Raw genomic sequence first — 24,641 nt, 5'->3', positions numbered from 1 at the left:
ACACACACACACACACACACACACACACACACACACACACACACACAAACCAGAGGCCCCCTACCCTTCTAATCACTTACGTTATGGCTTTTTTCAGCTTTTATCTTGTGTCACAGTTACTTGCATACAGATTCTAGCTTCTAGAGGGCAGGAGCCTCAGCATCTGTTTGTAGCACTTGGCACAATGTCCTAAGTTTATTAAGTTTAAAAAACAATGTGTTAAGTCCTTCCTGCATACCAAGCTCTGTATTTGAGGCTGAGGTTACAAAGATAAACAGAACAACGAGCTCTTAGAGACTCACAGCCCAGATCAAGGTTCTCAGTAGAATTCAAAGGGTCTATGAGTTTAGGTTAGAAAAAAAATCGCCTTTTGATTTTCACTAATCTCTAACTGAAGTGTAGCGTTTCCTTTACTTATAAAGGCAGGGGATTGACCAGGGGGATTGACCAGAGTGCTGTCAGTAATCCCTGTGACTTTATCACCAATAGAATTGACAGATATTTCATATTACTTATGGTTGTTGTAAATATCTCAAAATATCATTTATGTTCATCACTCCTTTAAAATCAGGGTAATTATGAGACCCAGCAGTACATCTTGTTATTTAAAGTGTTAATAAAGAGAAACATAGATTACCATATCACAGATCTGTTTCTGAGAAATATTTTGATAACTGTATTTCAGTATGATTGGTTTCCTTTAGAATCCTATGCATTTTATTTTATGCATTTAAAACATTGCATTGAGAAGAGGTCCCTGGCCTTCACCGGGTTGTCAGAGGAACAAATACGTGATCTAGTTGGATCGAAAAACACATGGCTAAATAATTATAGCAACATAGTAAGTGCTGGGCTGGTGACGTGAGCACGACATTGGGGAGATACAGAGGAAGAAACACACGTACTGCCGGGAGAAGTCAAACATCTTCCCAGAAGACATGAAGACCACTCAATAATGATGATAATAATAGTCAACACGTATCGATTGCTTACCGGGCACCAGGCAGAGCTCTGAGTGCTTTAGATATCATATCTCCTTTAAACCTCCTCACTGCCCTAAGAGGTAAGGACTTCACTGTCCCCATTTCACAGATGAGGTAACTGAGACCCAGAGAGGTTGATTGATTTCTCCCAAGTTACACAGCTAGAGATGGGCTGATTCCGGGTTGAAGGCAGGTTGTCAGATGCTAGCGTCTGTGTTTTTCTCTGCGTGTGTGCTGCCTCCCGAAGTGTTGCAGGAAGGAACACTCAGGGCCAGAGCCTCAGCCTGGAGCAGGCACTGTGCTCCTTCCTGAGTTGGCAGGTCGGCCAGCATCTTACTGACGTTGCTCTGGCATCACCGTCCGTCTCAGCACAAGGGCCCCGTCTCCTTTCTCACTGGCTGGCTGTGTGCTGTCAGTGCTTCCGTCAGAGGCAGGGCGAGTCCAGTGCACCTGGGCAGTGGCCTGATCAGAGGGGCAGGGCTGCTGATGGAGAGGTGTCTGCAAGGACCCGGACTCACGTCTGGAAAGGTGCATCGGGAGAGCCGTCCGGATAGAAATCCGAAACATTGTAAACCGTGTGGCTTCATAGACTGTCAGAGTCAGGGGCAACCTTCCAAACTTGGAGGAAGTCAGCTTAGGAAAACCTTGAAGGAAATGCTGTCTCCCACAGAAGCCGGGGCACCGTCAAAATGGTTCCAAGGAGAATTAGGGCAGGTTTGTGAACGGCAGGGCTGTCAGTGAGGCAGGATCCAATGACACGGGGGCACAGTTCTGTGGAGGTGAGACCCTGTCCCAGGACAGCAGTTCCTGAGCCCAGGGCCATCGAGGGAGGAAAGAGACTTTTATAGTAGCAGACTTGTCACCACTCTCGGGGGCTGTGGGGACTCGCAGAGGGCGTTTGATAGTGTGGCCTGGCTGGGGAGGGGCGCCACGCGCCCTGAGACCCTCAGACTGAACCAGCTGTTTGCCTCTCCCTGGGCAAGTGGCCGGGTGCCAAAGGCTAGAGTCAGCCACTTCCCGCTTTTAAGGACTCCGCCCCATTGGGGACTCTGTCCCCCCCAAAGGAAATGTGGATGTCAGCGGGCAAACCCATTGTCCATGGGGGCTTCCTTGTGTGGCACCCCAGGAAGCAGAGGGACAGGCCATCCTGGGCCCCGCCTGGGTGGGGAAAAGCGGCAGCCCCAGCCCCTGGGGGCTCCCGGCCTCCTGATCTCGTTCCGAGAGCTGAGCCCACCTCAGCTCACTGGCACCGCACGTGGGTGGTGGAGCCCTGTTCTCCTTTCCGCCTTCCTTAATCCCTTGACCAGAGTTCTTAAGGATGGTCCCATTCCCACCCACCCTCCCCCGTGTCAACGACATTAAAAGCGAAGCAGGGCGGAGACCACGCGGGGCACTGCCTTGCGCTAGGCGCACGGTTTCTTGATGTGGCAGGGACACAGAAAGAGGAGATGAAGGTAACTGTTCCTACTTTCACTTACATTTTTTTTTTTGGTGGTGCGCGGGCCTCTCACTGCTGTGGCCTCTCCTGTTGCGGAGCACAGGCACCGGACGTGCAGGCTCAGCGGCCATGGCTCACGGGCCGGCATGTGGGATCTTCCCGGACCGGGGCACGAACCCGTGTCCCCCGCATCGGCAGGCGGACTCTCAACCACTGCGCCACCAGGGAAGCCCTCACTTACATTTTTAAAGGCCAAATTATCAAACGCGTAGAAGAAACCGTTAAAGAAAAAAAACAAACAAACCTCTCCCAGATGAGGAAGGGCGGAAGGAAGCTTACTGAGGGCGTCAGGCCCTTACTCGGCATGACGCTTCATTGAATCCTCACCGTGACTCAGCCTGTGTTAAACTGGTTTTGCTGATGAGAAGATGGAGTGACAGAGGGAAAAGCAGCCCGTCCAGCCAAGACCTCCCGGCTGACCAGTAGCAGAGCTGGACCCGAACCCATTTCTCTCCACTTCAAGCTCTGGCCTTCCCCGCCGTCCGGCCCATTCCCCAGCACTTCTCCCTAGAAAGGAAAGGGGTGCCTCTGAGCACACTTACACCTTTATTTTCTTTGCTGGTTGGAAATGTCAGGAGGGAGCTTTTGACTTTATTGAAAAACATAAAGAACTGTGGATTAAGATTCAGCAAGAAGAAGCTGCCCTTAGAAAAGAAGTCGGTGCTGCTGTAAGCGCAGCTTTGCTCCTCCTGCCCGTGAAGACCAGACCATCTGGTGCTCTCCGTCGCAGCTTGCGATTTTCAGTGTGTGTTTCGGGTGCAGGTGCCTGACCCGGCAGTGGAGTCGGAAGGTGTCTTCGTGGGGAGGTTGTTAGGTCAGCCTCGTGAGGGGCAGAGGTTGCTGGGCTCGTTAATCCCGCATTCAGAAGGCGAGTTAAAGAGCTTCCGCTCCGGTGCAGTCAGGGCTGCAGCGAAGCGGACCTGGAACAGATGGGCTTCCTGGCCTCATGAGAAACAGGGATTTGAGGTTTTGAAAAATAAACAGATGATGTCCTTCTGGGAGTAGGAGGAATATGAACTCTTGGCAAAGACCATGTGCCCAAATTGCTTGAGGGCTAAGACTCAGAGGAATTTCAAAGCAAAGTTTTTGCAGAACCAGGTTGAGATCTGAGCGATTCACGACCCTGATGCTTCACGTGAAGGCCTTCCCCCGCCAGCCCACTCCCTTGTTTGTGGCCGCCCCCCATGAGATCCGGCTCCCAGGCCTTCTGACCTCCACAGGGGCACCCCCCCCCCCCCCCCCCCCCCCCCGCCCCCCCCCCCCCCCCTGCCCCCCCCCCCCCCCCCGGGCCCCCCCCCCCCCCCCCGCCGGCTCAGAGGCCCTCCCTTGCCTTCTTAGACTCACCGGCCCCTACAGTTCACGGCCTCTCCAGGTGGGGTCGTGTCGGGAGAGAGAGTGGGCTAGACAGTCCTGGATTCAGATCCTGGCCCTGGGACCCACTAACTTGATGACCTTGGGCAAGTTGCTCAACCTCCTGGAGCCTCAGTTTCCTCAATTGTAAAAGGAGAGTGTGACAGGGACCCCCGCCCCGCCTAACTTCTGCGCTCCACTGAGCCCGGCACTTGACCTAGCAGAAGTCTGTTTGAATGAGGGATGGATGAGGGAAAGAAAAAGGCAGATAACCAGTGGCAGTTATCAGGGCGAGGAGAGAGCCCAGTACTGCCTGGTGTCTCCCTCATCCCCCTTCCTGCAGGGTTCCTTCTGGCTGAGGGCATGGACGATGTGGAAGAGGATAGAGAGAGAGGTCTAAGACTGAAGGAGCTGTTTTCAGTGAGAATTCTGTAAGCCACTGGGTGCAAGGCAGTACTATTTCGGCCTCCCCATCAGACTGATGTGAAAAAGGAGAGACAGTCTCCCTCATTTCTCCCCAGAAGCACTTGACCTCATGCCTGGTTACTGGATGCTGGGTAAATACACAAATAGTCACTGTCCGTCCCAACCCCCTACCAGTTTTTGGTCCTTAAGATTTTTGTAAGTCGTTTGAGGTTCTGTCCACCATACTTTCCTGTCACTCCCCTTGCAAGCCCACCCCACAGCTTTACATGCGTCCGTGGTTACCTTGGTGCCCTTCGTCCAGCCTTTGTATGCAGGTCTTAACATTTTTTTTTTTTTTTTTTTTTTGGCCATGCCGCACCATGCTGCGCTGCGTGGCTTGCAGGATCTCAGTTCCCTGACCAGGGACTGAACCCGGGCCCCGGCAGTGAAAGCCCAGAATCCTAACCCCTAGGCCACCAGAGAGCTCCCCAGATCTTAACATCTGAAGCCACTTTCCTTGAGGCTGAAGAAAGAAGAGCGTCTCAACACTTTTGAGTCACCTTTTCTTCTGGAGTCTTGCTACGAAATCAGCCCTGTTTTTTCTTTGATTTTTTTGAAAACTTGATATTGTAAGTACAGGCTTTTAAGACAGGCTGTGTCAATCTAGCATCCCCTTCCTTGCAATCGGAACTTCTAATCAGCAGTCTCTCCCTCCCAAAGGTTGGTCACTTTAATTTTGTTGTCTGATTCTAGAAACTCAGGATAAGGTACTGGGGAGGAGCCATCCTAGCAATCAGAGTTATTCTCTAAAACAAACTCTTTTTTTAAAATAGTGGCAGAAACGTTTTTCAGATGATTTTTTTTTTTTACCTGTAGCCCTCATATAGGAAACATGAAAAGTGGGGGGGGGGGGCGGCCCAGAGCCCCAATCCCTCAGCTTCTCCTTTTCCTTCAAGGCTGAACCTGGAACAGCCCCTGTTCTAGGAGAGAGCGTTCTCAGTGGGGATCACTTGTCAGACACTCTGCTCAAAGGAGGAGGTTTTCAGAGCATTTCTGGATCATCTTTCTACTCTCAAAACCTATCTGCCCCACTCATTTCCTGCCCCTGACCTGCAGGCCATGGCAACATCGTGCCCCCAGCCTCCCACCCTGAGGCTCAGGACCTGACTGAGTTGCTGTTTCACCCGCCTCTGGGCTTTACCCCACGGCTCTGCTCAGATCAAACCTCCACTCCTGGAATGTTCAGGACTTGGTGTGACATTTCGTTCAGTCCTCGTAACTCCACGTGGCAGGTATTATCTCCACCATTTTACCAACCAGTCAGCACACTAAGCCTGGGGGAAATTAACAGGTTTAGTAACCTGAATAAAGTCACAAAGCTAAGTTGACGATAAAGCGAGAATCCAGCCCCGGGTTTGCTGACTGAAATCCAGATCAACGTCACGCATCCCATCTTTCACTGCCTTCCTGCCACCTTGGACCCTAAAGGCCTGCAGTGCAATCCGGACACCAACTACCGGACTCAGCACAGACCCCGTAAGTTAAGGGTAGGGTCCCCAGTAAGACTGCCCCCACTTCAGACAAAAGCCACAAGCTCTGGGGGTTCCCAGGCCACCTACTGGCTGCAAATTTGGGGGTTTCTACTCCCTCAGGTTTGATAATTCACTAGAGTGACTCACAGAACTGAGGAAAGGGCTATACTTATGATTATAGTTGTATTATAAAGGAATCAAATGAGGACCAGTCAAAAAAACAGATGCGGGTTGAGGTCTGGGAGGGTCCCCAAACAAAGTGCCCTTGTCCTCAGGACACATCACTCTCCTATATCAATGTAAATCACCAGCCAGGGATGCTCACCTGAGCTCTGGTGTCTGTACTGGGGTTTCATTACCATAGGCGTGAGTGATTCAATCATTGGCCACATGGCTGGACTCAATCTCCGACACCCCACTCCTCCCCAGAGGTCGGAAAGTCGAGCTTGACATCACCTTCCCCAGCTCCACTGGGTCCACGTGGTCTACAGACTTCTATCAGCAGGCTACCGTGACTTGTCACCAGGTAGCATCACCCTGTTTCTAAGTCGGAAATGACCTAGGAAACCTACTGACTTTCATCCTCCCTTTCTCCAACTGCCTCACTGGCCAAGGGGGTAACAACCATGAACAGAGAAAGAGAAACATGTAGGGATTTTCCTTGAGTCTCTGAATAAGGGAAGCCAGCCTCTGGGCTGCACCTCCATGATTCAGGTCAAATCTGCCACCCTTGGGCTTCAGGTTACCCATCAGGTCATTTCCAAATCGCATTCGAATAGCCTTCCAGAGTTTTCAAAGCACTCAGGGATCCTTACCTCTCCAGGTGCCCCGCAGCTCTGAGATGTGGACAGGGTCATTCCAAGACCCTCTTTTTTAGATAAGGGAAGGAAGATCTGGAATCTTCTGTAATTTGCTGAAGGTCATGGGTCACTGCAGTGACGGAGCCAGCCTAGCAGCTGTGATTTACCGGCTCCTCTCCCCATCAGAGTGAGCGAGTGCTCTGCATCCCGTTTTTTCTCTCGTGCAGAGTTGAGGCCAGAGCAGCTTTAGTTCCCAGCCTATCCTATTTGCCAGCTAATGAGACAAATTGTAGGCACCATAAAAATTAAATAGCAGCTGGTTCATTTTCTTCCTGTCCAACTTTGAAATTATGACAATCTCATCTACATGGTTGCTCAAGGTATGTGTGTCTGGGTCTGCACAATCCAAGCATCCTTAAATGCACCCAGAATCAGATTTTTGTGTTTTTTTCAGATTGGCTGGTATAAAAGATTTTGAGCACCACCTCTCATGAACCAAATGGAGTACATGATTCCTGCTCACCCTTGTTAGCTACTAATTAATAATACCTCACAGGTGGAGGCAATACCTGCGGCTTCTCGCTGAAATAATAGTGAAGAGATGAAATTAGAAAATGAATTGCGTGTAGAGAAAATTAGCAAACAGACAAATCCTAGAGCACAAAGTTCTCTGCTGTTCTTCCAGCCATAAGAAGCAGCAGAGATAGCGAGCAAGCCTCAGCTTTCCCTAAGTGCAGATTTTTCTATTTTGTTTTGTTTTTTGGCCAATAATGATGGTATAGGCTGCATGTTGACACTCAAGAAAGGACGATTTACTTGCTTCTATGTTATAGAAGTTTGGGATTTTATAAATTTTGCAAGAAAAATAAATAATCACAAAAAACCCAAACCTATTGCTAAATAAAAAAGTTATCTAATTGCATTTTTCTTTGCATTCATGTTATGCATTTATTCCTCTATTCAACTGCTCACAGACACCCTCTCCCTCCTTCACAACTGTAAGACTGTAACATGACATTTAAAACCATAAATTAGGGTAGAAGTCTGCAGATAAAAAAGGGCCAACGTTTCGATACCCTTTAGTAACTGTGATTTTTTTTTCGAAGCAAAGCTGCTCGTCAGTAGCCCCAGGCTGCCTGGAGAATGTCTTACGTCATTGGTAGCGTTTCCCTCTATCCTCCAGGTAGCGTGTAGGCTAAGATCAGAGGGAAGGATATTTGTTTGGGGAGCCAGTGGTATTTTGTCAAACCATTTCTGATTCACCTCCTTTCCTCACAAACCCACTAGCTCCATTGACAGCATATTTATAATACAGTGTTTCAGAAATTAAGTAATTTCAGACAGGATGTAGCGGTTCATTTTCAGTCCTGACCAGACGGCTGGGTTATCCTGTTATATCCTCGGCATCCATCTGTTCTGCCTCTCTCCTAGTCTCCTGGTGCCTGCCCAGGGTGAGCACCATTTATTTTCAGGGTGCAGGCACCCCTCTTGGGGAGCAGAGCTATAAACCACGCCAGCACAATTCTAGATGTTAACAGCCCTTAGACGTTCACCGCAGACCTTCAGAGCCTTGGGCACTCAGAGTTAATGCCGCTCCTTGGGCAGGGAGATGATTTAGGGGGACCACTAAAGGGACATTCTGTTATTTGCAGGAGCCTCTGTGGAATTCATACCCACCAAGGCAGAGCTAGTCGTCAGTACCGCGTTCCTCTAGAATGTCACAGCTTTGTTCTGTCTTGAATCTTTGAGACTGTGTGTGTCTGTGGAGAGCCCCATGGGCCAGCTCTCACCCACCTCAAATTTAACCCACCCTTGCCATTAGTGTTCACTTTTAAAAAATAACATTTGTTTCTTGATGATAAATATTCATTGCAGAGAATTTGGAAAGTAGAGAAATGTATAAAAAAGAATATAAAGATCACCCATCAGCCTTCAATCCCAAGTAACAGTTAATATTTTGGAACATTTCATTTTCTTTTTTTCTGTGCAAATGCATCCTTTTTGTATAGTTAAAAAAAATGTTCGGGCAGTATACACTTTTTGGTGTTTTGTTTTTTTTCATTAACTACATGTGGGGAATTGTCCCATAATCATTAACATTGAATGATCAGCACGTCCTCACAATGTAATTTTAATGGGTTCAGAGTGTTTAGTCGTATGAACAGATACTAGCAATTATTATGGTCCAGGTGCCGAATGTACAGGTGCTCCTGAGAAAATGCTATATGACCAACATGTTTGCAAACTGGGATGCTGTGAATTTTATACAAGGGTCCCCAGTCGAAGAATACAGGGAGTGCACATTCTTGCTGCAGCCCAAGGCCATAGCACCACTGCTGTGCTCAAGAAAACATCGTGGCATTAGGCATCACGACAGAGGTAGGCTCTGACACCAGGGCACCATCCGGATTCACTGCCCTCTCTGCCTGGTTAAAGGCACTGTGCCAGTGCCTGTCTAGCCTAAGGAGAGGGATGCCTTTGCAGGACCACAGGACCCAGTAAAAGATAAGATGTGCAGCCTTTCAAGCTGAAGGTCCATCTCTAACTCGTCACCAGTGGGCCACAAGTGAGGCCACCCAGTCATCCCAGGCAAGCCCTGGTGCCGGAGTTCATGGGCACACCGGATGTTACAACTCAACCACAGAATGCTGAGTGATGTGACGCTTTATAAAGCACCATAGGTCACGTGGGGAAACCAGATTAGCTGTGCTTTGTGAATGATACAGTAAGGTCAGAATACTCTGCCCATCAAAGACATGTCAGGGGGTTATCCCAAAAGACTAGTCCTTTTGGTGGAGCACATCTTATCCCCAGGGATGACTTTCACCCAGGCCCCGTGCATTCTGGGATAGCTGCGACCTGGGTGGCTTCTCCCTGTTCAAACCAAACTTACACCCCAGGAGCGAGGCTTCGCGTGGAAACCAAGAGGGAGGAAGTGGCACAAATTCCTGTATTTCTCTAGAGCAAATGTAGTTTGCTTTGAGCCCCTAACTGCCTGGGTGATGAGAAGTTCAGTCTCTGTGTGCGCGCGTGTGGGTAGCTCGTGGGGGACATGGGAGGCTCCTTCTCCACGTCCGCATCCGTTGCATCCCACAAGAGTCCTGGGCTTCTGCGGTGCCAGGCAAGGAGAGCACTTGACCGCTGCTGTGTTGCCATCCCTTTCTCAGCTGCCCGGGTACCTCCAGCCAGGGTCTCCGGTCCTGCTCCTCTGGGAGGGCTCAGGCTGCCCCCAAAGCGCCCCTCAAAGCTGAGCAAGACCCCAGGTACCAGCGCTCTTGGCCCTGGCGTAGCACCCGTGCAGCCCCTGATCCCTTCCTATCCCTGGAGAAGCCCTCCAGAGCCTCTGTCTCCCCGACCCTGGCCCCCTCCTGCTTCCTCCAGCCTAAGCTTTCTTCTGTGACAAAAGTAACTGATCACGAGTAGGTAGACAGCACCGTGAAAGGCATAAATGGAATACTCGGCAGCCTTTCGGAAGAAGGAGGCTGATCTCCACGTGGTGGGCTGTGAGACGGCTGGGAACACGTGCGAACTAGGTTGCCTCTTTCGAGTTTCACTTTGAAGCCCTTTTGGCCTGTTGCGGGGAGGTTTTGGTAATGTCTTAGCCTGCTGTGCTCTGAGAGGGTCTGTTAGAAGAGGGAGAGGAAAACAACTCTCTATGCATCAGAAGAGCAATGTTCCCCCAATTTTTATAGTCAGAGAAGAAGCACAAACTCTACAAGTCTGTTCGAATGAATTCACACAGCTCTCCTAGTTAGAGGAAATCCTTTAGATTTAACAGTCTGATCCCCGTACGTTTTCCTGGAGGTACATTTTGGTAATGGTCCGAGGTAAAGGTGCCCTCATGGCAAGATGCCCGTTCCAGCAGGGGGCAATGTAGTGTAGTCCCTCTTTGAGGTTTGCCTTCTGCCCTCCAAGTAGGAAGAAGCCTGGATTAGGAATCTGGACCCTGTGTTCTAATCCCTCACTTAGGGATTCATTGTGTGAGTCTGCACAGTCATTTAAACTTTCTGTCACAAATTTCTCAGCTAAAAAATGAGGGGGAAATTATTTAGGTGACTTCTAAGATTGCTTCCTGCAATGACATTCTGTAATTTCTGTATTGCTGGAAAGTTCCAGCTTATATATACTTGCATACTGTTTTGTAGTTTTCAACATAATTTTATAAAGATCCCATTTGACTTAAATAGCCTTGTAAGGGAGATAGGTGATAAAACTGTATTTAAAATACCTTGCCATTTAGTAATCTAAAAAAAAAAAAAAAGGTTCTGAAGAACCCAGGGCCTGGACAGGAATAAAGACACAGACGTAGAGAATAGACTTGAGGACGTAGGGAAGGGTAAGCTGGGACGACGTGAGAGAGTGGCATGGACATATATACACTACCAAATGTAAAATCGATAGCTAGTGGGAAGCAGCCGCATAGCACAGGGAGATCAGCTCAGTGCTTTGTGACCACCTAGAGGGGTGGGATAGGGAGGGTGGGAGGGAGACGCAAGAGGGAGGAGATATGGGGATATATGTATATGTATGGCTGATTCACTTTGTTATAAAGCAGAAACTAACACACCATTGTAGAGCAATTATACTCCAATAAAGATGTTAAAAAAAATAAATTTAAAAAATAAAATAAAATACCTTGCCATTTAAATACGTGATCCTGACACATTCAGATATAGGAGCTGCTGGCACAAATCCCAGCAAGGAGAAGAGTGTGGCTTTGACCGAAGATAGCTGAATCCGAGGAGGACAGAACAGAAATGGCGGTTCCTGGAACATATGGGCACGTTTTGTATGGTGACTTAATATAGGTGATGGAAACAGGATTTTCCTTGAGCTAAGGGCATCTTAAAAACAGAGAAAGAAACGAACAAAAAACCCAAAACAGAGCCCTAATCTCTTTGTTACTTGCATGTACCGAGGTTTACCTGTTAATAGGACTGAAGACTGTCTTGGTGATAAAAGAAGACAGTCTTCTTGCACGATCTGGTCCTCACTCAGCAGCTTCTTTTCCATCTTCTATTTTGTTTTGTATCTTGCTCTTCCTGGCTGTCCCCACATGATGAAAAAGTCCCAGTGGCACTTGAGAATGTAAATAAAGGTTAGAAACCTCACGATCTGGACTCTAGTTGGTGACTGAACCATTCAAGGGAGGGAATATACAGTGTTTTTGAAAAGATTGTGGGTACTGTTAGAAAAGTTAGTACTGTTAACAGTTGGATTTTTATACAGTGGCTGGGAAAGTGAATCCTATCAGACTGTTATCTTGATCTCACAGGGTTGGCGTGTGGGTGAAATGAGATTGTGTATGTAAAACACTTTGTAAACTGTAAAGTTCTCTCCATGTGGAAAACAGTTTTCAAATTGCTCTAAAGCTGTTGATTACAGAAAAGAAAGGGAATTTGATTTTTAATTACCTCTTTATTTAAACAAATTTTAATTGAAGTATAGTTGATTTACAGTGTTGTGTTAGTTTCTGGTGTACAGCAAAGTGATTCAGTTATACATATATATTCTTCTTCAGATGCTTTTCCATTATAGGCTATTACAAGATATTGAATATAGTTCCCTGTGCTGTATAGTAGGACCTTGTTGTTTATCTATTTTATATATAGTGGTCTGTATCTGCTAATCCCACACTCCTAATTCATCCCTCCCCTACCATTTCTCCTTTGGTAACCTTAAGTCTGTTTTCTAAGTCTGTGAGTCTGTTTCTGTTTTGTAAATAAGTTCATTTGTATCATATTTTAGATTCTACATATAAGTGATACCATATGATATTTGTCTTTCTCTGTCTGACTTCCTTTACTTAGTCTCTAGGTCTAAGCAATCTTAGAAGTCACCTAAATAATTTCCCCCTCATTTTCTAGCTGAGAAATTTGTGACAGAAAGTTTAAATGACTGTGCAGACTCACACAGTGAATCCCTAAGTGAGAGATTAGAACACGGGGTCCGGATTTCTAATCCAGGCTTCTTCCTACTTGGAGGGCAGAAGGCAACTTAATCTCTAGGTCCGTCCACGTTGCTGCAAATGGCATTGTTTCATTCTTTTTTATGGCCGAGTACTATTCCATTGTGTATATATATAAACCACGTCTTCTTTATCCATTCACCTGTGAATGGACATTTAGCTTACCTCCACGCCTTGGCTATCGTAAATCGCGCTGCTATGAACGTTGGGGTGCGTATGTATCTTTTCGAACTATAGTTTTCTCCGGATATATGCCCAGGAGTGGGATTGCTGGATCATATGGTAGCTCTATTTTTAGTTTTTTTAAGGAACCTCCATACTGTTTGCCATAGTGGCTGCACCATTTTACATTCCCACCAACAGTGTAGGAGGGTTCCCTTTTCTCCACACCCTCTCCAGCATTTAGCATTTGTAGATTTTTTGATGATGGCCATTCTGACCGGCGTGAGGTGATACCTCGTTGTAGTTTTGAGTTGCATTTCTCTAATAATTAGCGACGTTCCCTTTTCGCGTGAAGGGAATTTGATTTTTAGGAAGTAACAAATAACCACAAGCATTCTGAAAGTGTGTTCTAGGATTTTTTTTTTTTTTTTAACCAACCACGCATTACCTTCTGGGCCTCTTCAGTCTGAGTACTTGTGCTTTGGGAAGTTTCTACCAATTTTTATCAAAAAGTGACTAGAAATCATGGAATTTGGCAGTGGTAGAGATCTGATAAATCATCCGATTACCTCATTCAGTGATAAGATGTTAAAACCCAAGAAGATTGCGTTATTTATCCAGGGTCACAGAGCCAGCTAGACAGGTCACCTCATTATACTCAATAAGGATTGGCTTTCGAAAAGAGCCACACTTTTAGCTTCTCAGTCAGTTTTTCAATTTAGCCTTGCCTTCTTCAGATGTTTCGTCAACTGGTCATCCTAAAGTTTATATCAACTGTGAACCTTCCATGCCACATGTTCCCTTCTTCTTCCCAGCTGGTGGAAGAAATCCTCAGATTTTTCTGCCGAATGGTTTATTTCAAACAGATGAAGGTTTATTCTGTTTTTCCCTGTTATGATATCACCATCTGGAATAAGTTTATTATGTTGCTGGACATGCTTTTAGGGAGCAGTATCATGAAACTAGAGTGAAGTCACATTTTGAGTTAGCATTGTTCTCAGTTTTGTTGGAGCCGAAACTGAGTGAAAGGACTTAGGAATAATTGGGTAATCAGAGCGAATTAAATCAAGAGGAGAAAAATACCAGTTCTGGCATCCAGTGGGGAGTGCTATGACTGCCACATCTGTAGTCTCTATCCATTTTAATCAAGTCGAAATTATGCTATTAAGACTTATTTTTGCTACACTTACTTGCTCAGACGTAGCCGATGTTATATTCATCTCTGGATATTTCTTGAAACATTAAAACATTCTCCCTATTTCTTGGGAAAGGTTACCTAACTTGATTCCCATACAAATATTCCAAGTTTCTATTATGTCTATAACTGTGTATGCAGTATTCAGTGTAGATTCTGGGTAATGGAATCCAAAATACTGAGTTTTCAACCCACCTAGATAAATCCAACACATTGTTGGTTCTTCCAAAAACTAGGTTTAAGTGATATCCTGTTAGTATAAATTTGCTATCATAAATAGTAGACGGTACACAGCTAGAAAATGGCAGAGTCAGGATTCAAAGTACACAGTCTCGCTACAGAACCTGAGCCCTTAAGCACCCACTACGTTATTTGAAGTAAATGTATGTTATCACGTGGAACGACAAGGTGGAGTATATTTAAAGCAGTGTTTTTCAAACCTTTTTGACTGTGAACCACTGAAAGAAATATATTTTCCATTGCAGACCAGCATGTGTGCACAAGCAGAACTAATAAAACCACACAAAACAGTACTCACGCTTACCGTGGAGGATGCACTCTGACTTCTCCTTTCTCTTTCATTTCTAAAAAGTGCTGGCTGTGACCCTTAAAATTGATTTCGTGACCTACTGCAAGGCCACAGCTTGTAGATCAAAAACTCAAGGTCCTAGATGCAGGCTGGCTCTGCAGGAAGTCCCAGTTCATGCCACCTGCTGAGTGAGTGCCCTTGGCTCCTTCCCCCAGCGCCCAGCACTGTTTGTTGAGTGAGTGTATACACAGATTATATTTTCCTTTCCCCATCTCTGTTTTAGTAAGTGCCCTCTCCCCTTCCTTCTTTTTCTTTTTAAAAACAAAAAGCTGAAATTTTGCCAAACATGGAGATGATTTAGACTGGGACAGAGGAGGTCAAGAAACACTGACTAATGATCTTGTTAGGGAGATATGGGTTGTTAATGAATCTTTATAAAGCAAATTACATTTTCACATTGATTTTAATTGTAATTTCCACAGTGTTAAATTGTTAACTTGCTGTTTCTACCGCATTCTGACTCTGGGGCCTCCTCTTATCCCAGCAAGGGTCTTCCGTGGCCCACTCTGGCTTCCCTCCTCCTGGTGGGTTCACTTGGGAGGGGCCTACCAGCTCCTTGATCTCCATAAGAGTTGAGGCATTCCAGCAGCCTTGGGGCCCGGGTTACTCAGTCCTCCTAGCATTTCCTGGAAGATGTTTGGCAGCCCCTAAACTATCTAGCACTGGCGGGGTGGGGGGGACCCTCTAATTGTTTGAGCCTGACCTTGGCTCAGGACGGACCTCCAGAATATGTAGAACTTCTCTAGGATCTCAGGCTCAGAAGGAACATCCATTGATGTTCAACTCCAGTGTGGCAACACCTTGAAGGGATGTCAGGAGCCTCTGATGGGCTGACAGGCAGAGAATGGACCAGCCCCAAAGTGCAGTTGGCCGCCAGGTGGCCGGAAACTTCTGGCACATCAGGTAGTTCTATGTTATCAGGTCACCTATAGCCGACCTGATACACAGGAGCTCTGTGTTTGAAAATACTGATGTTAGAGAATTGATCTATTTGCTGAATAGATTTTGCCTAATACGATTTCTGTAGTATTGCCTCTATCTTCTTCTTCTTTTTGTTGCTGATGCCTTGTTACAGATACAGCAGTAGCTCACACAGTTTCTGGAATAAGGCAGGCTATCAATACATGTGTTCGTTTAAAAAATGAATTAAAGTAGTTCTAAGAGCAAGGGATTCTTGAGACGGTGGGGGAGATCAAGGTGAGGTGTGTGTTGGCAGTAAAGAGATGGTCAGAGGGTCCCCTCATCAACAGATCCTCAGGACCTTCCCAATGCATTTTAGCTTGTAATTCAGCAAGCCCAGATAATTAAACTTTCAGAATCTTTAAGAATAGGTTTTTTTGAAGATTTTTCTCTAATGCGGCAGAAGCATTCCCTTCCTGGTATAAATGCTTTTTGAAGCACAGTAATATTTTACTCGTTAGGTGGTTTAAAAGAAACTTGGTCTGCGTTGCCGGTGATGAGAAAAAGACAGATTTTAGCCCAAGGCAGCTGGAATTCGAATGTTCACATCTAATGGGGGAAAAGCCCTTACGTGGCCAAGAGGGACTTCCTCAAGCTTACTACATCCTTCTCCATTTATTCTTTTGCTGTCGAGGGCAATACGCTCTCCACTCTCCAGGACTAATTCTGTTTCATGAAACTGATATCTGAGGTTAGATCGTGATCTCCTCAAGAGCATTTTTCATCACCAGAAATGCTCTTCAGATCCCTGTTGTGGTCAATAGCTGTCTGGTGGCTGACTGCCTGGATTCTTGAATGTTTTGGGGGACCATAAATGTTCCCCAGCCTCTTCATTCTGAGACGGTGTGCTGGGAGGTGTCAGCTTTGGGGGGAACCACGAGGATTTACGTCCTATTGAATCATTAACTGTTTCACCGTTGCTATTGGCTCAGTCCTGTTTTAACTGATACAGGGACTCAAAAACATTTACGAGTATTCTTGCCCTCACAGAGTTTAGGATTCATGAAGATTCGAGTCATTCACAAACGTGAAATACGACAGGAGAAGGACCTTCTCACTAAGTAAATGCATAAAAAATCAATTTTTGTGTCTCTATTCTGTTTCTTCCCCCAAAGACTCATAGCAGTTTACAGGGAGACGGGAGCCCGGTCCTAGTTTGAAATTGATTTGGCTACATTTGATACACTCTTCCTTTCTAGGATATGACTTTTCAGTTATAATAAGCCAAAAGATTGCTTTTCACACCTCTTTCATTTTTACGATTCTTTTCAAAGACTTCCGTTGCTCACAGTAAAACTGTCCGGTAGGTTTCAGCAGACTCAGAAGTATCCGAATCAGAAGTGTCAAGACTTCGTAAAGAGATTGAGGCCGGATGCGTTTCTTTGTATGTGAAGGTGGGGATTCTCTCAATCCCACCGAGAACAAGTTCAAATTACAATCCTACCTGTGACTTGTTCCTGGGCTCACAGACAGTAAGCAGGAAAATCAGTGCCAGTAATGGAGACGCCAGGACTCAAGAGTGTGACACAGGCTGAGAAAGCACCAGAGGGGACCTCAGGCCGGGACTCTACAGCATGCCGTTCAGACCCCAGGCCCCAGGCGCTGCCCCCGCTCCTGCCACTGTGCCCCGACCGCCTCAATGGGCTGCTTACCAGAACTCAGGGGTCCAGAGAGAAATATCATCCTCTGGAGTGTGGGGACAGTCAGCATCCATGTTACTCTTGTTTGTAAAGTGCACGAGTACCTTTAGGAAGACTGTATTAGTCTGGGTTCTCCAGAGAAAACAGAGCCCATAGGAGATAGATCCCATGCATGCACTATAAGGACTTGGCTAATGCAATTATGGAGGCTGGGAAGTCCAAGATCTGCAGTTGGCAACCTGGAGACTCAGGAGAGCCGAGGGTGTAAGTTCCGGTCTGAATTCGCAGGCCTGAGAACCGGGAGAGCCCATGGTGTAAGTTCCAGTCTCAGTCTGAGTCTGATGGCAGGAGAAGATTGATGCGCCAGCTTGAAGACAGTCAGGAGAGAGCAAGAATTCTTTCTACTCTCCCTTTTATCTTCAGACCATCAACTGATTGGGTGAGGCCCACCCACATAAGGGAGGGCAATCTGCTTTACTCAGTCTTACCCACTCAAAGCCAGTCTCATCCAGAAACACCCTCAGAGACACAGCCAGAATAAATGTTTGATGAAATATCTGGGCATCCCCTGGCCTAGTCAAGTGGACATATAAAATGAACCATCACAAAGACTGTCTCTTGTAGATAGGTGTTGCACTCTGAATTGAATTTAGAAGCAACTGCTAGGGGATGCGGGATGCTGCTTCCAGCCACTTATGAAAATGGAATATTCCCTTTTCCTCCCACTTCCCCCACAAAGAAACATATTGGAAATCATGCTGTGAACTTTTTTCTCCATGCTGTGGCTACTTAGCTCCAAAGCATACACAGAATTTGAAGAATGGGGTGAAAGTGATGGGGACCTTAGGAGTATGGTTCCTGGGATAAGATGATTTGAGTGGTTATTTTCCACTCCTCTTCCCTAATCCCTAAAGCAGCCCCCCCCCCTTAATGGATGTGTGATCTGATGGGGCTGATCGTCAACATTTCAGAAAGGCATTAAGAGAACAGCTCTACAGAAGAATGACCTGGGCTGGGAACTGATCCGCTCGGGGGTGATTTGAAAAGTGGAGTCTGAAGACGTGGCAAGTCCTAGAAAATTACTATCTTGCTCCATGGGATTAGTTGTCCAAAATGAAGAATATTTCCTTCTTGTACCATCCCATTTTCTGATTGCTCTCTTTTTACCACTTGTTCTTATTTCCCTCTTCCATGCCGAGGGCTGGATCCCACGGCCCACAGCACCCTGATCATCAGCGCTGTCCCAGGCATGGGAACAGAGCCGGAGGCTAGCAGTGGTGACATGAAAGCAGAGAAAGTGGATGGAAATGCTCTTTTTAAAAGGAAGGAATAAAGAAAGAAAGAGTACCGAGTCAGATTCATTGGGAAATTCTGCTGCTCTCCCGTCGTCATTTCCACGCCGCTCTCATCATTTATTTATTAGAGCAGGAGTCGTTTTTCTGGTGGATTCGGGGCTGCATCTTCGGCTCTCACTTGAATGATCTGTTCTTCTCTGAGAGAGAACAGCTCTGTGGCCTGGGGCACGGTGGTAGGGTGGTGTGACTAGTCGAGGGGTCAGTGCCTAGGACTTAGCAGTCCGCATGGCTCATTTGTGAGCAGGGGGTGACCGGCCCAAAGCGTGTGTGTGGTGGCGGGGGAGGCACAGATGTCTCAGGCAAATCCTTTGCGTAAACCTACCTTGGGCCCTACAGTGGAGACGGAGGAGGAAGGCTGAGGTGTCTGAGGATGTGGATTGGAAGAAGGGTATAAAAATCTAAGGAATGCAGTCTACTTAGGCTGGGAGACGAGAGGAAGGTGAGAGGGTGTTAGGAGAGAGTGTGTCTGTGCTGGGGGAGAGAATGCACACCTCCCTTGTCTATGGAATACATAAGCTTCTGGGACTATCAGAGTGGTAGGTGTGACTGTTTGGTGGGATGGGGTGGGGATCTTTGCCTGATGAGTGCAGCAGAGCATGTGACTCCATCCATCCATCCACCCTCCATCCATCCATCCACCCTCCATCCATCCACCCACCCACCCTCCATCCATTCATCTTCTATTCATCCATCCAGCCATCCAGCCATCCACCCTCCATCCATCCACCCACCCACCCACCCTCCATCCATTCATCTTCTATTCATCCAGCCAGCCATCCAGCCATCCACCCACCTATCCTCATCATCTATCCATCCATCCATCCATTCATCTCCTGTCCACCCATCCATCTATCTACCCACCTATTTTCTATCCATCCACCTATCCTCTCTCCATCCATCTATCCACCCACCTATCCTCTATCCATCACCCATCTATCCATCCATCTATCCACCCACCAATCCTTCACTAGCAGCACTTGTGGAATGCTCACACTCACTATAGGAGGAAGTGAAGTATAGGACCCCATCTCCCCCTCCAGGAGTTCACAGCCCAGTGGGAGAGACAGCTAAGCAGACCAGCAATGACAGGGTGAGGGGCTGGCTGAGAGAGGTCAGCCCAGGTGCCTGAAGGGAGGAAGAAGGCTCCCAGGGGGAGGCGCTATTAAGCTGAGTCCTGGAGGATGAGCACATTATGGGGCACATGCTTCCCTCATGGAGGTTCTGGCATAACTCCCCTTCCTGCCCCAGTGGAGGGCAATCCCTCCTCCAGGGTTTGGGTCCCCTCCCTGCCCACATCCAGGTGCAGGGAACTTACCCCTCTTGCCTCCCCTTTGCTCCCCGTCATCTGCAATCTTTGTTTCTCCCTGCTGTGTAGAGACGTATTCAAATCTCCTTCATCTTATAATTTTATTACAACAATCAAACCCCTCCCTTGACCCTAATCCAGGGATAACTCCCAACCTGTGTTCTTTTGTTCACACTAAGCATCTGGAAAGAGAAGCCCACGCTTACTCTCACTGCCCCCCGCTAAACGTCAGCAGGCAGGCGTCCTCCCCCAGGGATAGTTCCTCCTTGTCCCTGAAGCTGCCTGGGCACTGGTCCCATCGCTCCCCGCCCCCAGCCAGTGGATGCTTCTCAGACTTGGCCTAGTGGATCTTAGCTGACCCTGCCGCCCGCTCCTTCCTTCCTGAAACCCTTTCCCTTGCTCCCATGACACAGTCAGGTCTTCCTTCTCCGCGGCCCTGTGTTCCTGGTGTCCTTTGTGGGTGCCTTGGCTGTCTCTCCTCTCACGCTGTGCTCGTTCCCGGGACGGTGCACCCGCCCATGCCCGCACCAGCCCAGGGCACCATGGAGCTTCAGACTCGGCCTCCAGCTCATCACCAGGCATCTCTGCTGGGTGTCCCCCCTCCACCAAGAACTCAAACTGCCTGGCCCCCCACCAGACATACCATTGCTGTCTTCACCTTGTCCTGTCAGTCTGAGTGCACGGCCCCGCTGCCTACGCCGTCGTCGACATCAGAACGCGGGCGTTATCCTAGATGCCTCTCTTTGAATTCATTCCCCTAACCCCGTCCTCCATCCAGTTGGTCACAGGTTTTGTGATTCTGTGTCCTTAGTGTCTCATGTGGCCCTATTTCTGTTCCATTGCGCCCGCCTTGGTTCTGACTCCTCGTTTCTCACCCAGTTCTGGCACGAGCCCTGAGGTCCCACAGTTCTCAGATGCCGGTCCTCCCTTGGGCAGGTGCGGGACCAGCTGCCTAAGAGTCATTGAGAGAACTTTCTAAAACTCAAGACTTCTGGGTCCCAGCCCAGCCAGAGAGAGCCTGGATCCGTGAACGTCTTTTTACAAAGCTGCCCTGCTGCTCCTTCGGTGCAGCTGGTGGCCTGGAGACACTTCCGCTGAGCTTCCTGCCTCCTGCTTGGTCTAGATGAGTCCGTCCCCCTTGCGAGTACAGGAAAGATCATTCAACAAAACGAATCTGATCCCAGTCGTGTCTTTGTTTGAAGCTCTCAGTACATGGCATGCCCCTACCCCTAACCTCCTCATTAAGTCCAGACCCTTAGCGAACACATTCAACCTTTGGGATCTGCTGTCGCCGTCTCCTGCCCTCCCTTCGCCACCCTCCACCCCAGGGCTCCACCTATGGCGGTCACTCTGCCCCCAGCCTGGCAGAACGACCTCTTCCCTGAAATGTGCTCAGCGGCTTCCCATCTCCATGCCTTGTGACCTGCACCCCCCCAGTGCCCTTCCTCCCTCTGGCTGGCGGGTGTCTGCCTAGCTGTGAGCAGTCAGCCCCAGACCTTCCAGAGGGCCGTCCCCTCCTCTTACCCTCGGCTTGCCCTTCTGTGGCCGCCCAGTGACTGACACGGCCTCTGTGTGTCAGAGTGACTTTCACTCGCAGACTGCCAGAAAGCGTCCAGACCATTCATGTTTCTGTATGTTTATGCTTCTGGGCTTTCTGGGCTGGCATGGAATCACGAATTCCATTGCTGCTAGTTGCCCCCTCAATACCATAATGGGTATACGTTTAAAGGACCCACCCTGAGACGGCCAGACTCAGAAGGAAATCATTGACCTTCATCACTTAGGAAGCACTTGACAATTTACAGTGCTTTCCTTTGAAACGAAGACATGAAGCCATCCTACTAGTACTTTGTTGCCCTCCCCCCAGATGGGTATTAATCACCCTCCAAGGGGCTGGAAAACAGCCTCCACTGTCAGGGTGCTCACAGCGGGGCAGAGCTGCGGCTGCGTGTCAGGGGGGCTGAGAGGCTAGATGGTGTCCTTTGTCAAAGCGTCTTCTGTTTGATAAAGTATCAGACCTGCTCCCACTTAAAGATGTAATAGAGTCAGATGTGGACGCTCTCCACTTCCCTGCTTTCCTCCTTGACTTTTCGCTTGGTCCACTGCCACATGCCCTCGGCAGAGAGAGCACGTTATGACTGCTGGACCCGGTGCTGCCACGGTGCCTACTGTGCTGTGTCTTGTGGCTTTCAGCACAGCGGTGCTGGCAGAATGTCCAGGGTCTTGAGGTCAGTTGGGGAGGACAGCAAGTGAGCCCTTCATGAGCCCATGGAAGTTGGGGTCAGGGAATCACCTACCAGCTGAGGACGTTTTGCAAGCCCAGTGGGTTACAGAGGATCAGATGTCTCATGAGTCTGACATCTGGGCATCGCCTGGAAACCATGTAAGTCCTCCAAGAGCCCTGGTGATACTGCCTCTCGGTCTGGGCTGAGATTTTCTAAGACGGCCCAGGCTATTCCTGTCCCTCTGCCACGTCTTGACCTGGCACCAGCAGCTGCGCTGGGGGCGGGGGTGGACGGGCACACCAACCCGCATCTGGAAGGAATCATGCATAGTTATTCTGGGTACTTTCTCAGGAAGGATTTGTTGGTTGATTTTGTCAGAAAATGGAGTAGAAGGCCTTCGTAGTGCGCAGAAGTTTGGGGCTCTCTCGTCGCCTACATTGCTTTCCTTGGAGGGTACGTTGGAGCACTGTGCACATAGACGACCCATTCCTTATCCTTGGGGTCCCCCAATGAGCTCGTGACATCCATGAGCTCCGTGTGGCTACACAAAAGATCGTTCAAAAATGCAGATCTGGTCCCAGTCATGTCTTTGCCCGAAGCTCTCAGTGCGGGCCGTGACCCCAGCCCTCTCCTCCTCATTGAGGCCAGAGTCGGGCCTTCGTCCCAGCCGTCTGGCTGTCTCCCCCACCCCGACATCCAGTCAGTTGACAAGGGGCCCCTGGAACCGGGATGTCTCCCACTCTGGTGCCCTCCCTGCTGTTTCCAGCACTTTCCTGTGCTCTCAGGCCCACCACGTCTGATTGCACCATTGCCTGGGTCTCCCAGCCACACCCTGGGCCCTTTCTCCTCCACTTAGTCCCTCAGGCTGCTGTACTGTCGGCCTCGTCGTCCCCACTGCCCAGCTCCATGGCCCCACACTGGCCTCCTCGCTCAGCCTGGCTTTCTAGGGTCTCCCCGGTATGTCTCCCTCTCCCTTTTCCAACTCTGTTTATTCACTCATCAAACATTTATGGAGCACTTTCTAGGCGGAGCTGTGATAGGTTTCACAAGAGTGAAAAAGTCTCAAAACCTGCCCTCGAGGGGCTCATAACCCAGAATGAGAGGCGATCATTCTCCAAATGATTCAGTACAGGGCTGTGTTCACGTTACAGTGGTGGAACAAATTGGGGGGGGCGGGGGGGACAGGGAGAGTGGGGTTAAGGAAGGCCTCCCGGAGGAGGAGAAATGTGGACCAGGCCTGGCTGATGGGGCCGAGGGCAGGGGGCAGGGGAGGGTGGGCATCGCCAACCTGCCTCTTCTGCAAACCCTGTATCGCTCTCAGCCACCTGCTGCTCTGCAGACACGCCCGCGGTCTCCCGGCCCGGCCATTGCGCAAGCCATTCCCCTGTGTCCCCCTTCACGAAGTTGGTTCTGTCCTTGAAGTCTGACTCGTCCTTCAAAGCCAGGCTCAGATTCCATCTCCCCCTTTCCTGACTACCTCTCCCTCCTCCGCTCCCTTCTGCATTTTGTACTTCAGTCCCGACATTACCATTTTGTATTCCTTCCGTTGTTTACTTTTCCTCATCTGCTACTCCTAGAAACTCCTTGAAGGGCTAACTTGACCGTGGAACTGAAATTACTAATGAGCGCTTTTCTAAGCAAAGAGCAAAGAGCAGTGTGAAATGTGCACTAGAGTGTTTATTTTCTTGGCTTTTTTATTGGTGGAGTTGGGTGGCCCATAGCATCTGAAAGAATACAGTGTCTGCCATTTATCATGGGAAACCTTCAGCATCCGAAGAATATATTCAGAGGCACCTTTTCTTCTCTCTGTCCATGTAGGGTTCGATGACCTTCAGGTGTGTGCTGACCCAGGCGTCCCTGAGAATGGCTTCAGGACGCCCAGCGGAGGGGTTTTCTTTGAAAGCTCCGTCACCCGATTTCACTGCCAAGATGGATTCAAGCTGAAGGGCTCTACAAAGAGACTGTGTATGAAACATCTGAACGGAACCCTAGGCTGGATCCCAAGTGATAAACCCGTCTGTGTGCAGGAAGGTAAAGCGCTCTCCTCCACCCCCTACCCCCATCCCATGGAAGCCACTCACGTGGTCAAGCTTGTGGCTGCAGGGGTATGAGCCTGTGTGCCAGACGGGGCGGTACCCTGGGCTGCTTTCTGTTTCAGGGCTGATCTTGCAGGCTGATGGAGGAGCACGCGTGTTCAGTAAGGGCTGGGGCAGGGGATAAATGCATCTCAGCATCAGGAGTAATCGTCTTCCTTTTCTTTCTCAATTACAACCCAATTTATCACCATTTTTGTCAATGCAAGAGAGCAACTCAGATAACATGAGGGCCATTTATTATTAGGCTGCCAATTCAGCATTCATTTCCATGTTACTCAATAAAAAGTGCAGTAAATATATTGGGCCAAAACTGTATATAAGGATACAGAAGATGCATGTTACTCAGAGAATTAAATCAATTACTACTTATCAGTTCTGCGTTAGACATGATTCATTTAAGGAAAGAAAGAACTGTGGCAAACAATGGTAGATTGACAAGGTAGACATTTATTTCTAGCAAGTATCCCTAAATTTATTGGTCGTGACAAGATATTCATTTACTCCTAGCAATTATCCCTAAGTCTATTGGTTGCAACAACTTTATATATGTATATATAGATATATTTTTTGCTTGTTT

The 24,641-nt window shown here is 48.3% G+C and overlaps 1 protein-coding gene across 2 annotated transcripts in view; it reads left to right on the top strand.

The window, feature by feature from the left end:
• The window catches only part of SUSD4 (sushi domain containing 4), a 119,005-nt gene that overhangs the window by 41,266 nt on the left and 53,098 nt on the right, over window positions 1-24,641 (top strand). For both annotated transcript variants that reach the window (XM_027122269.1, XM_027122270.1), the window contains exon 3: window positions 23,787-23,999. In XM_027122269.1, coding sequence (XP_026978070.1) covers window positions 23,787-23,999 — 213 coding nt within the window. The remainder of the gene's footprint in view (window positions 1-23,786; window positions 24,000-24,641) is intronic.

The sequence above is a fragment of the Aethalodelphis obliquidens genome, unplaced genomic scaffold, assembly GCF_003676395.1.
Source record: "Aethalodelphis obliquidens isolate GAN/ISIS:26980383/991018 unplaced genomic scaffold, ASM367639v1 scaffold24, whole genome shotgun sequence".
NCBI classification, from domain to species: domain Eukaryota; kingdom Metazoa; phylum Chordata; class Mammalia; order Artiodactyla; family Delphinidae; genus Aethalodelphis; species Aethalodelphis obliquidens.
The sequence above is the reverse complement of the archived record's forward strand: the minus strand, read 5'-3'. Positions and strand labels throughout refer to the sequence as shown.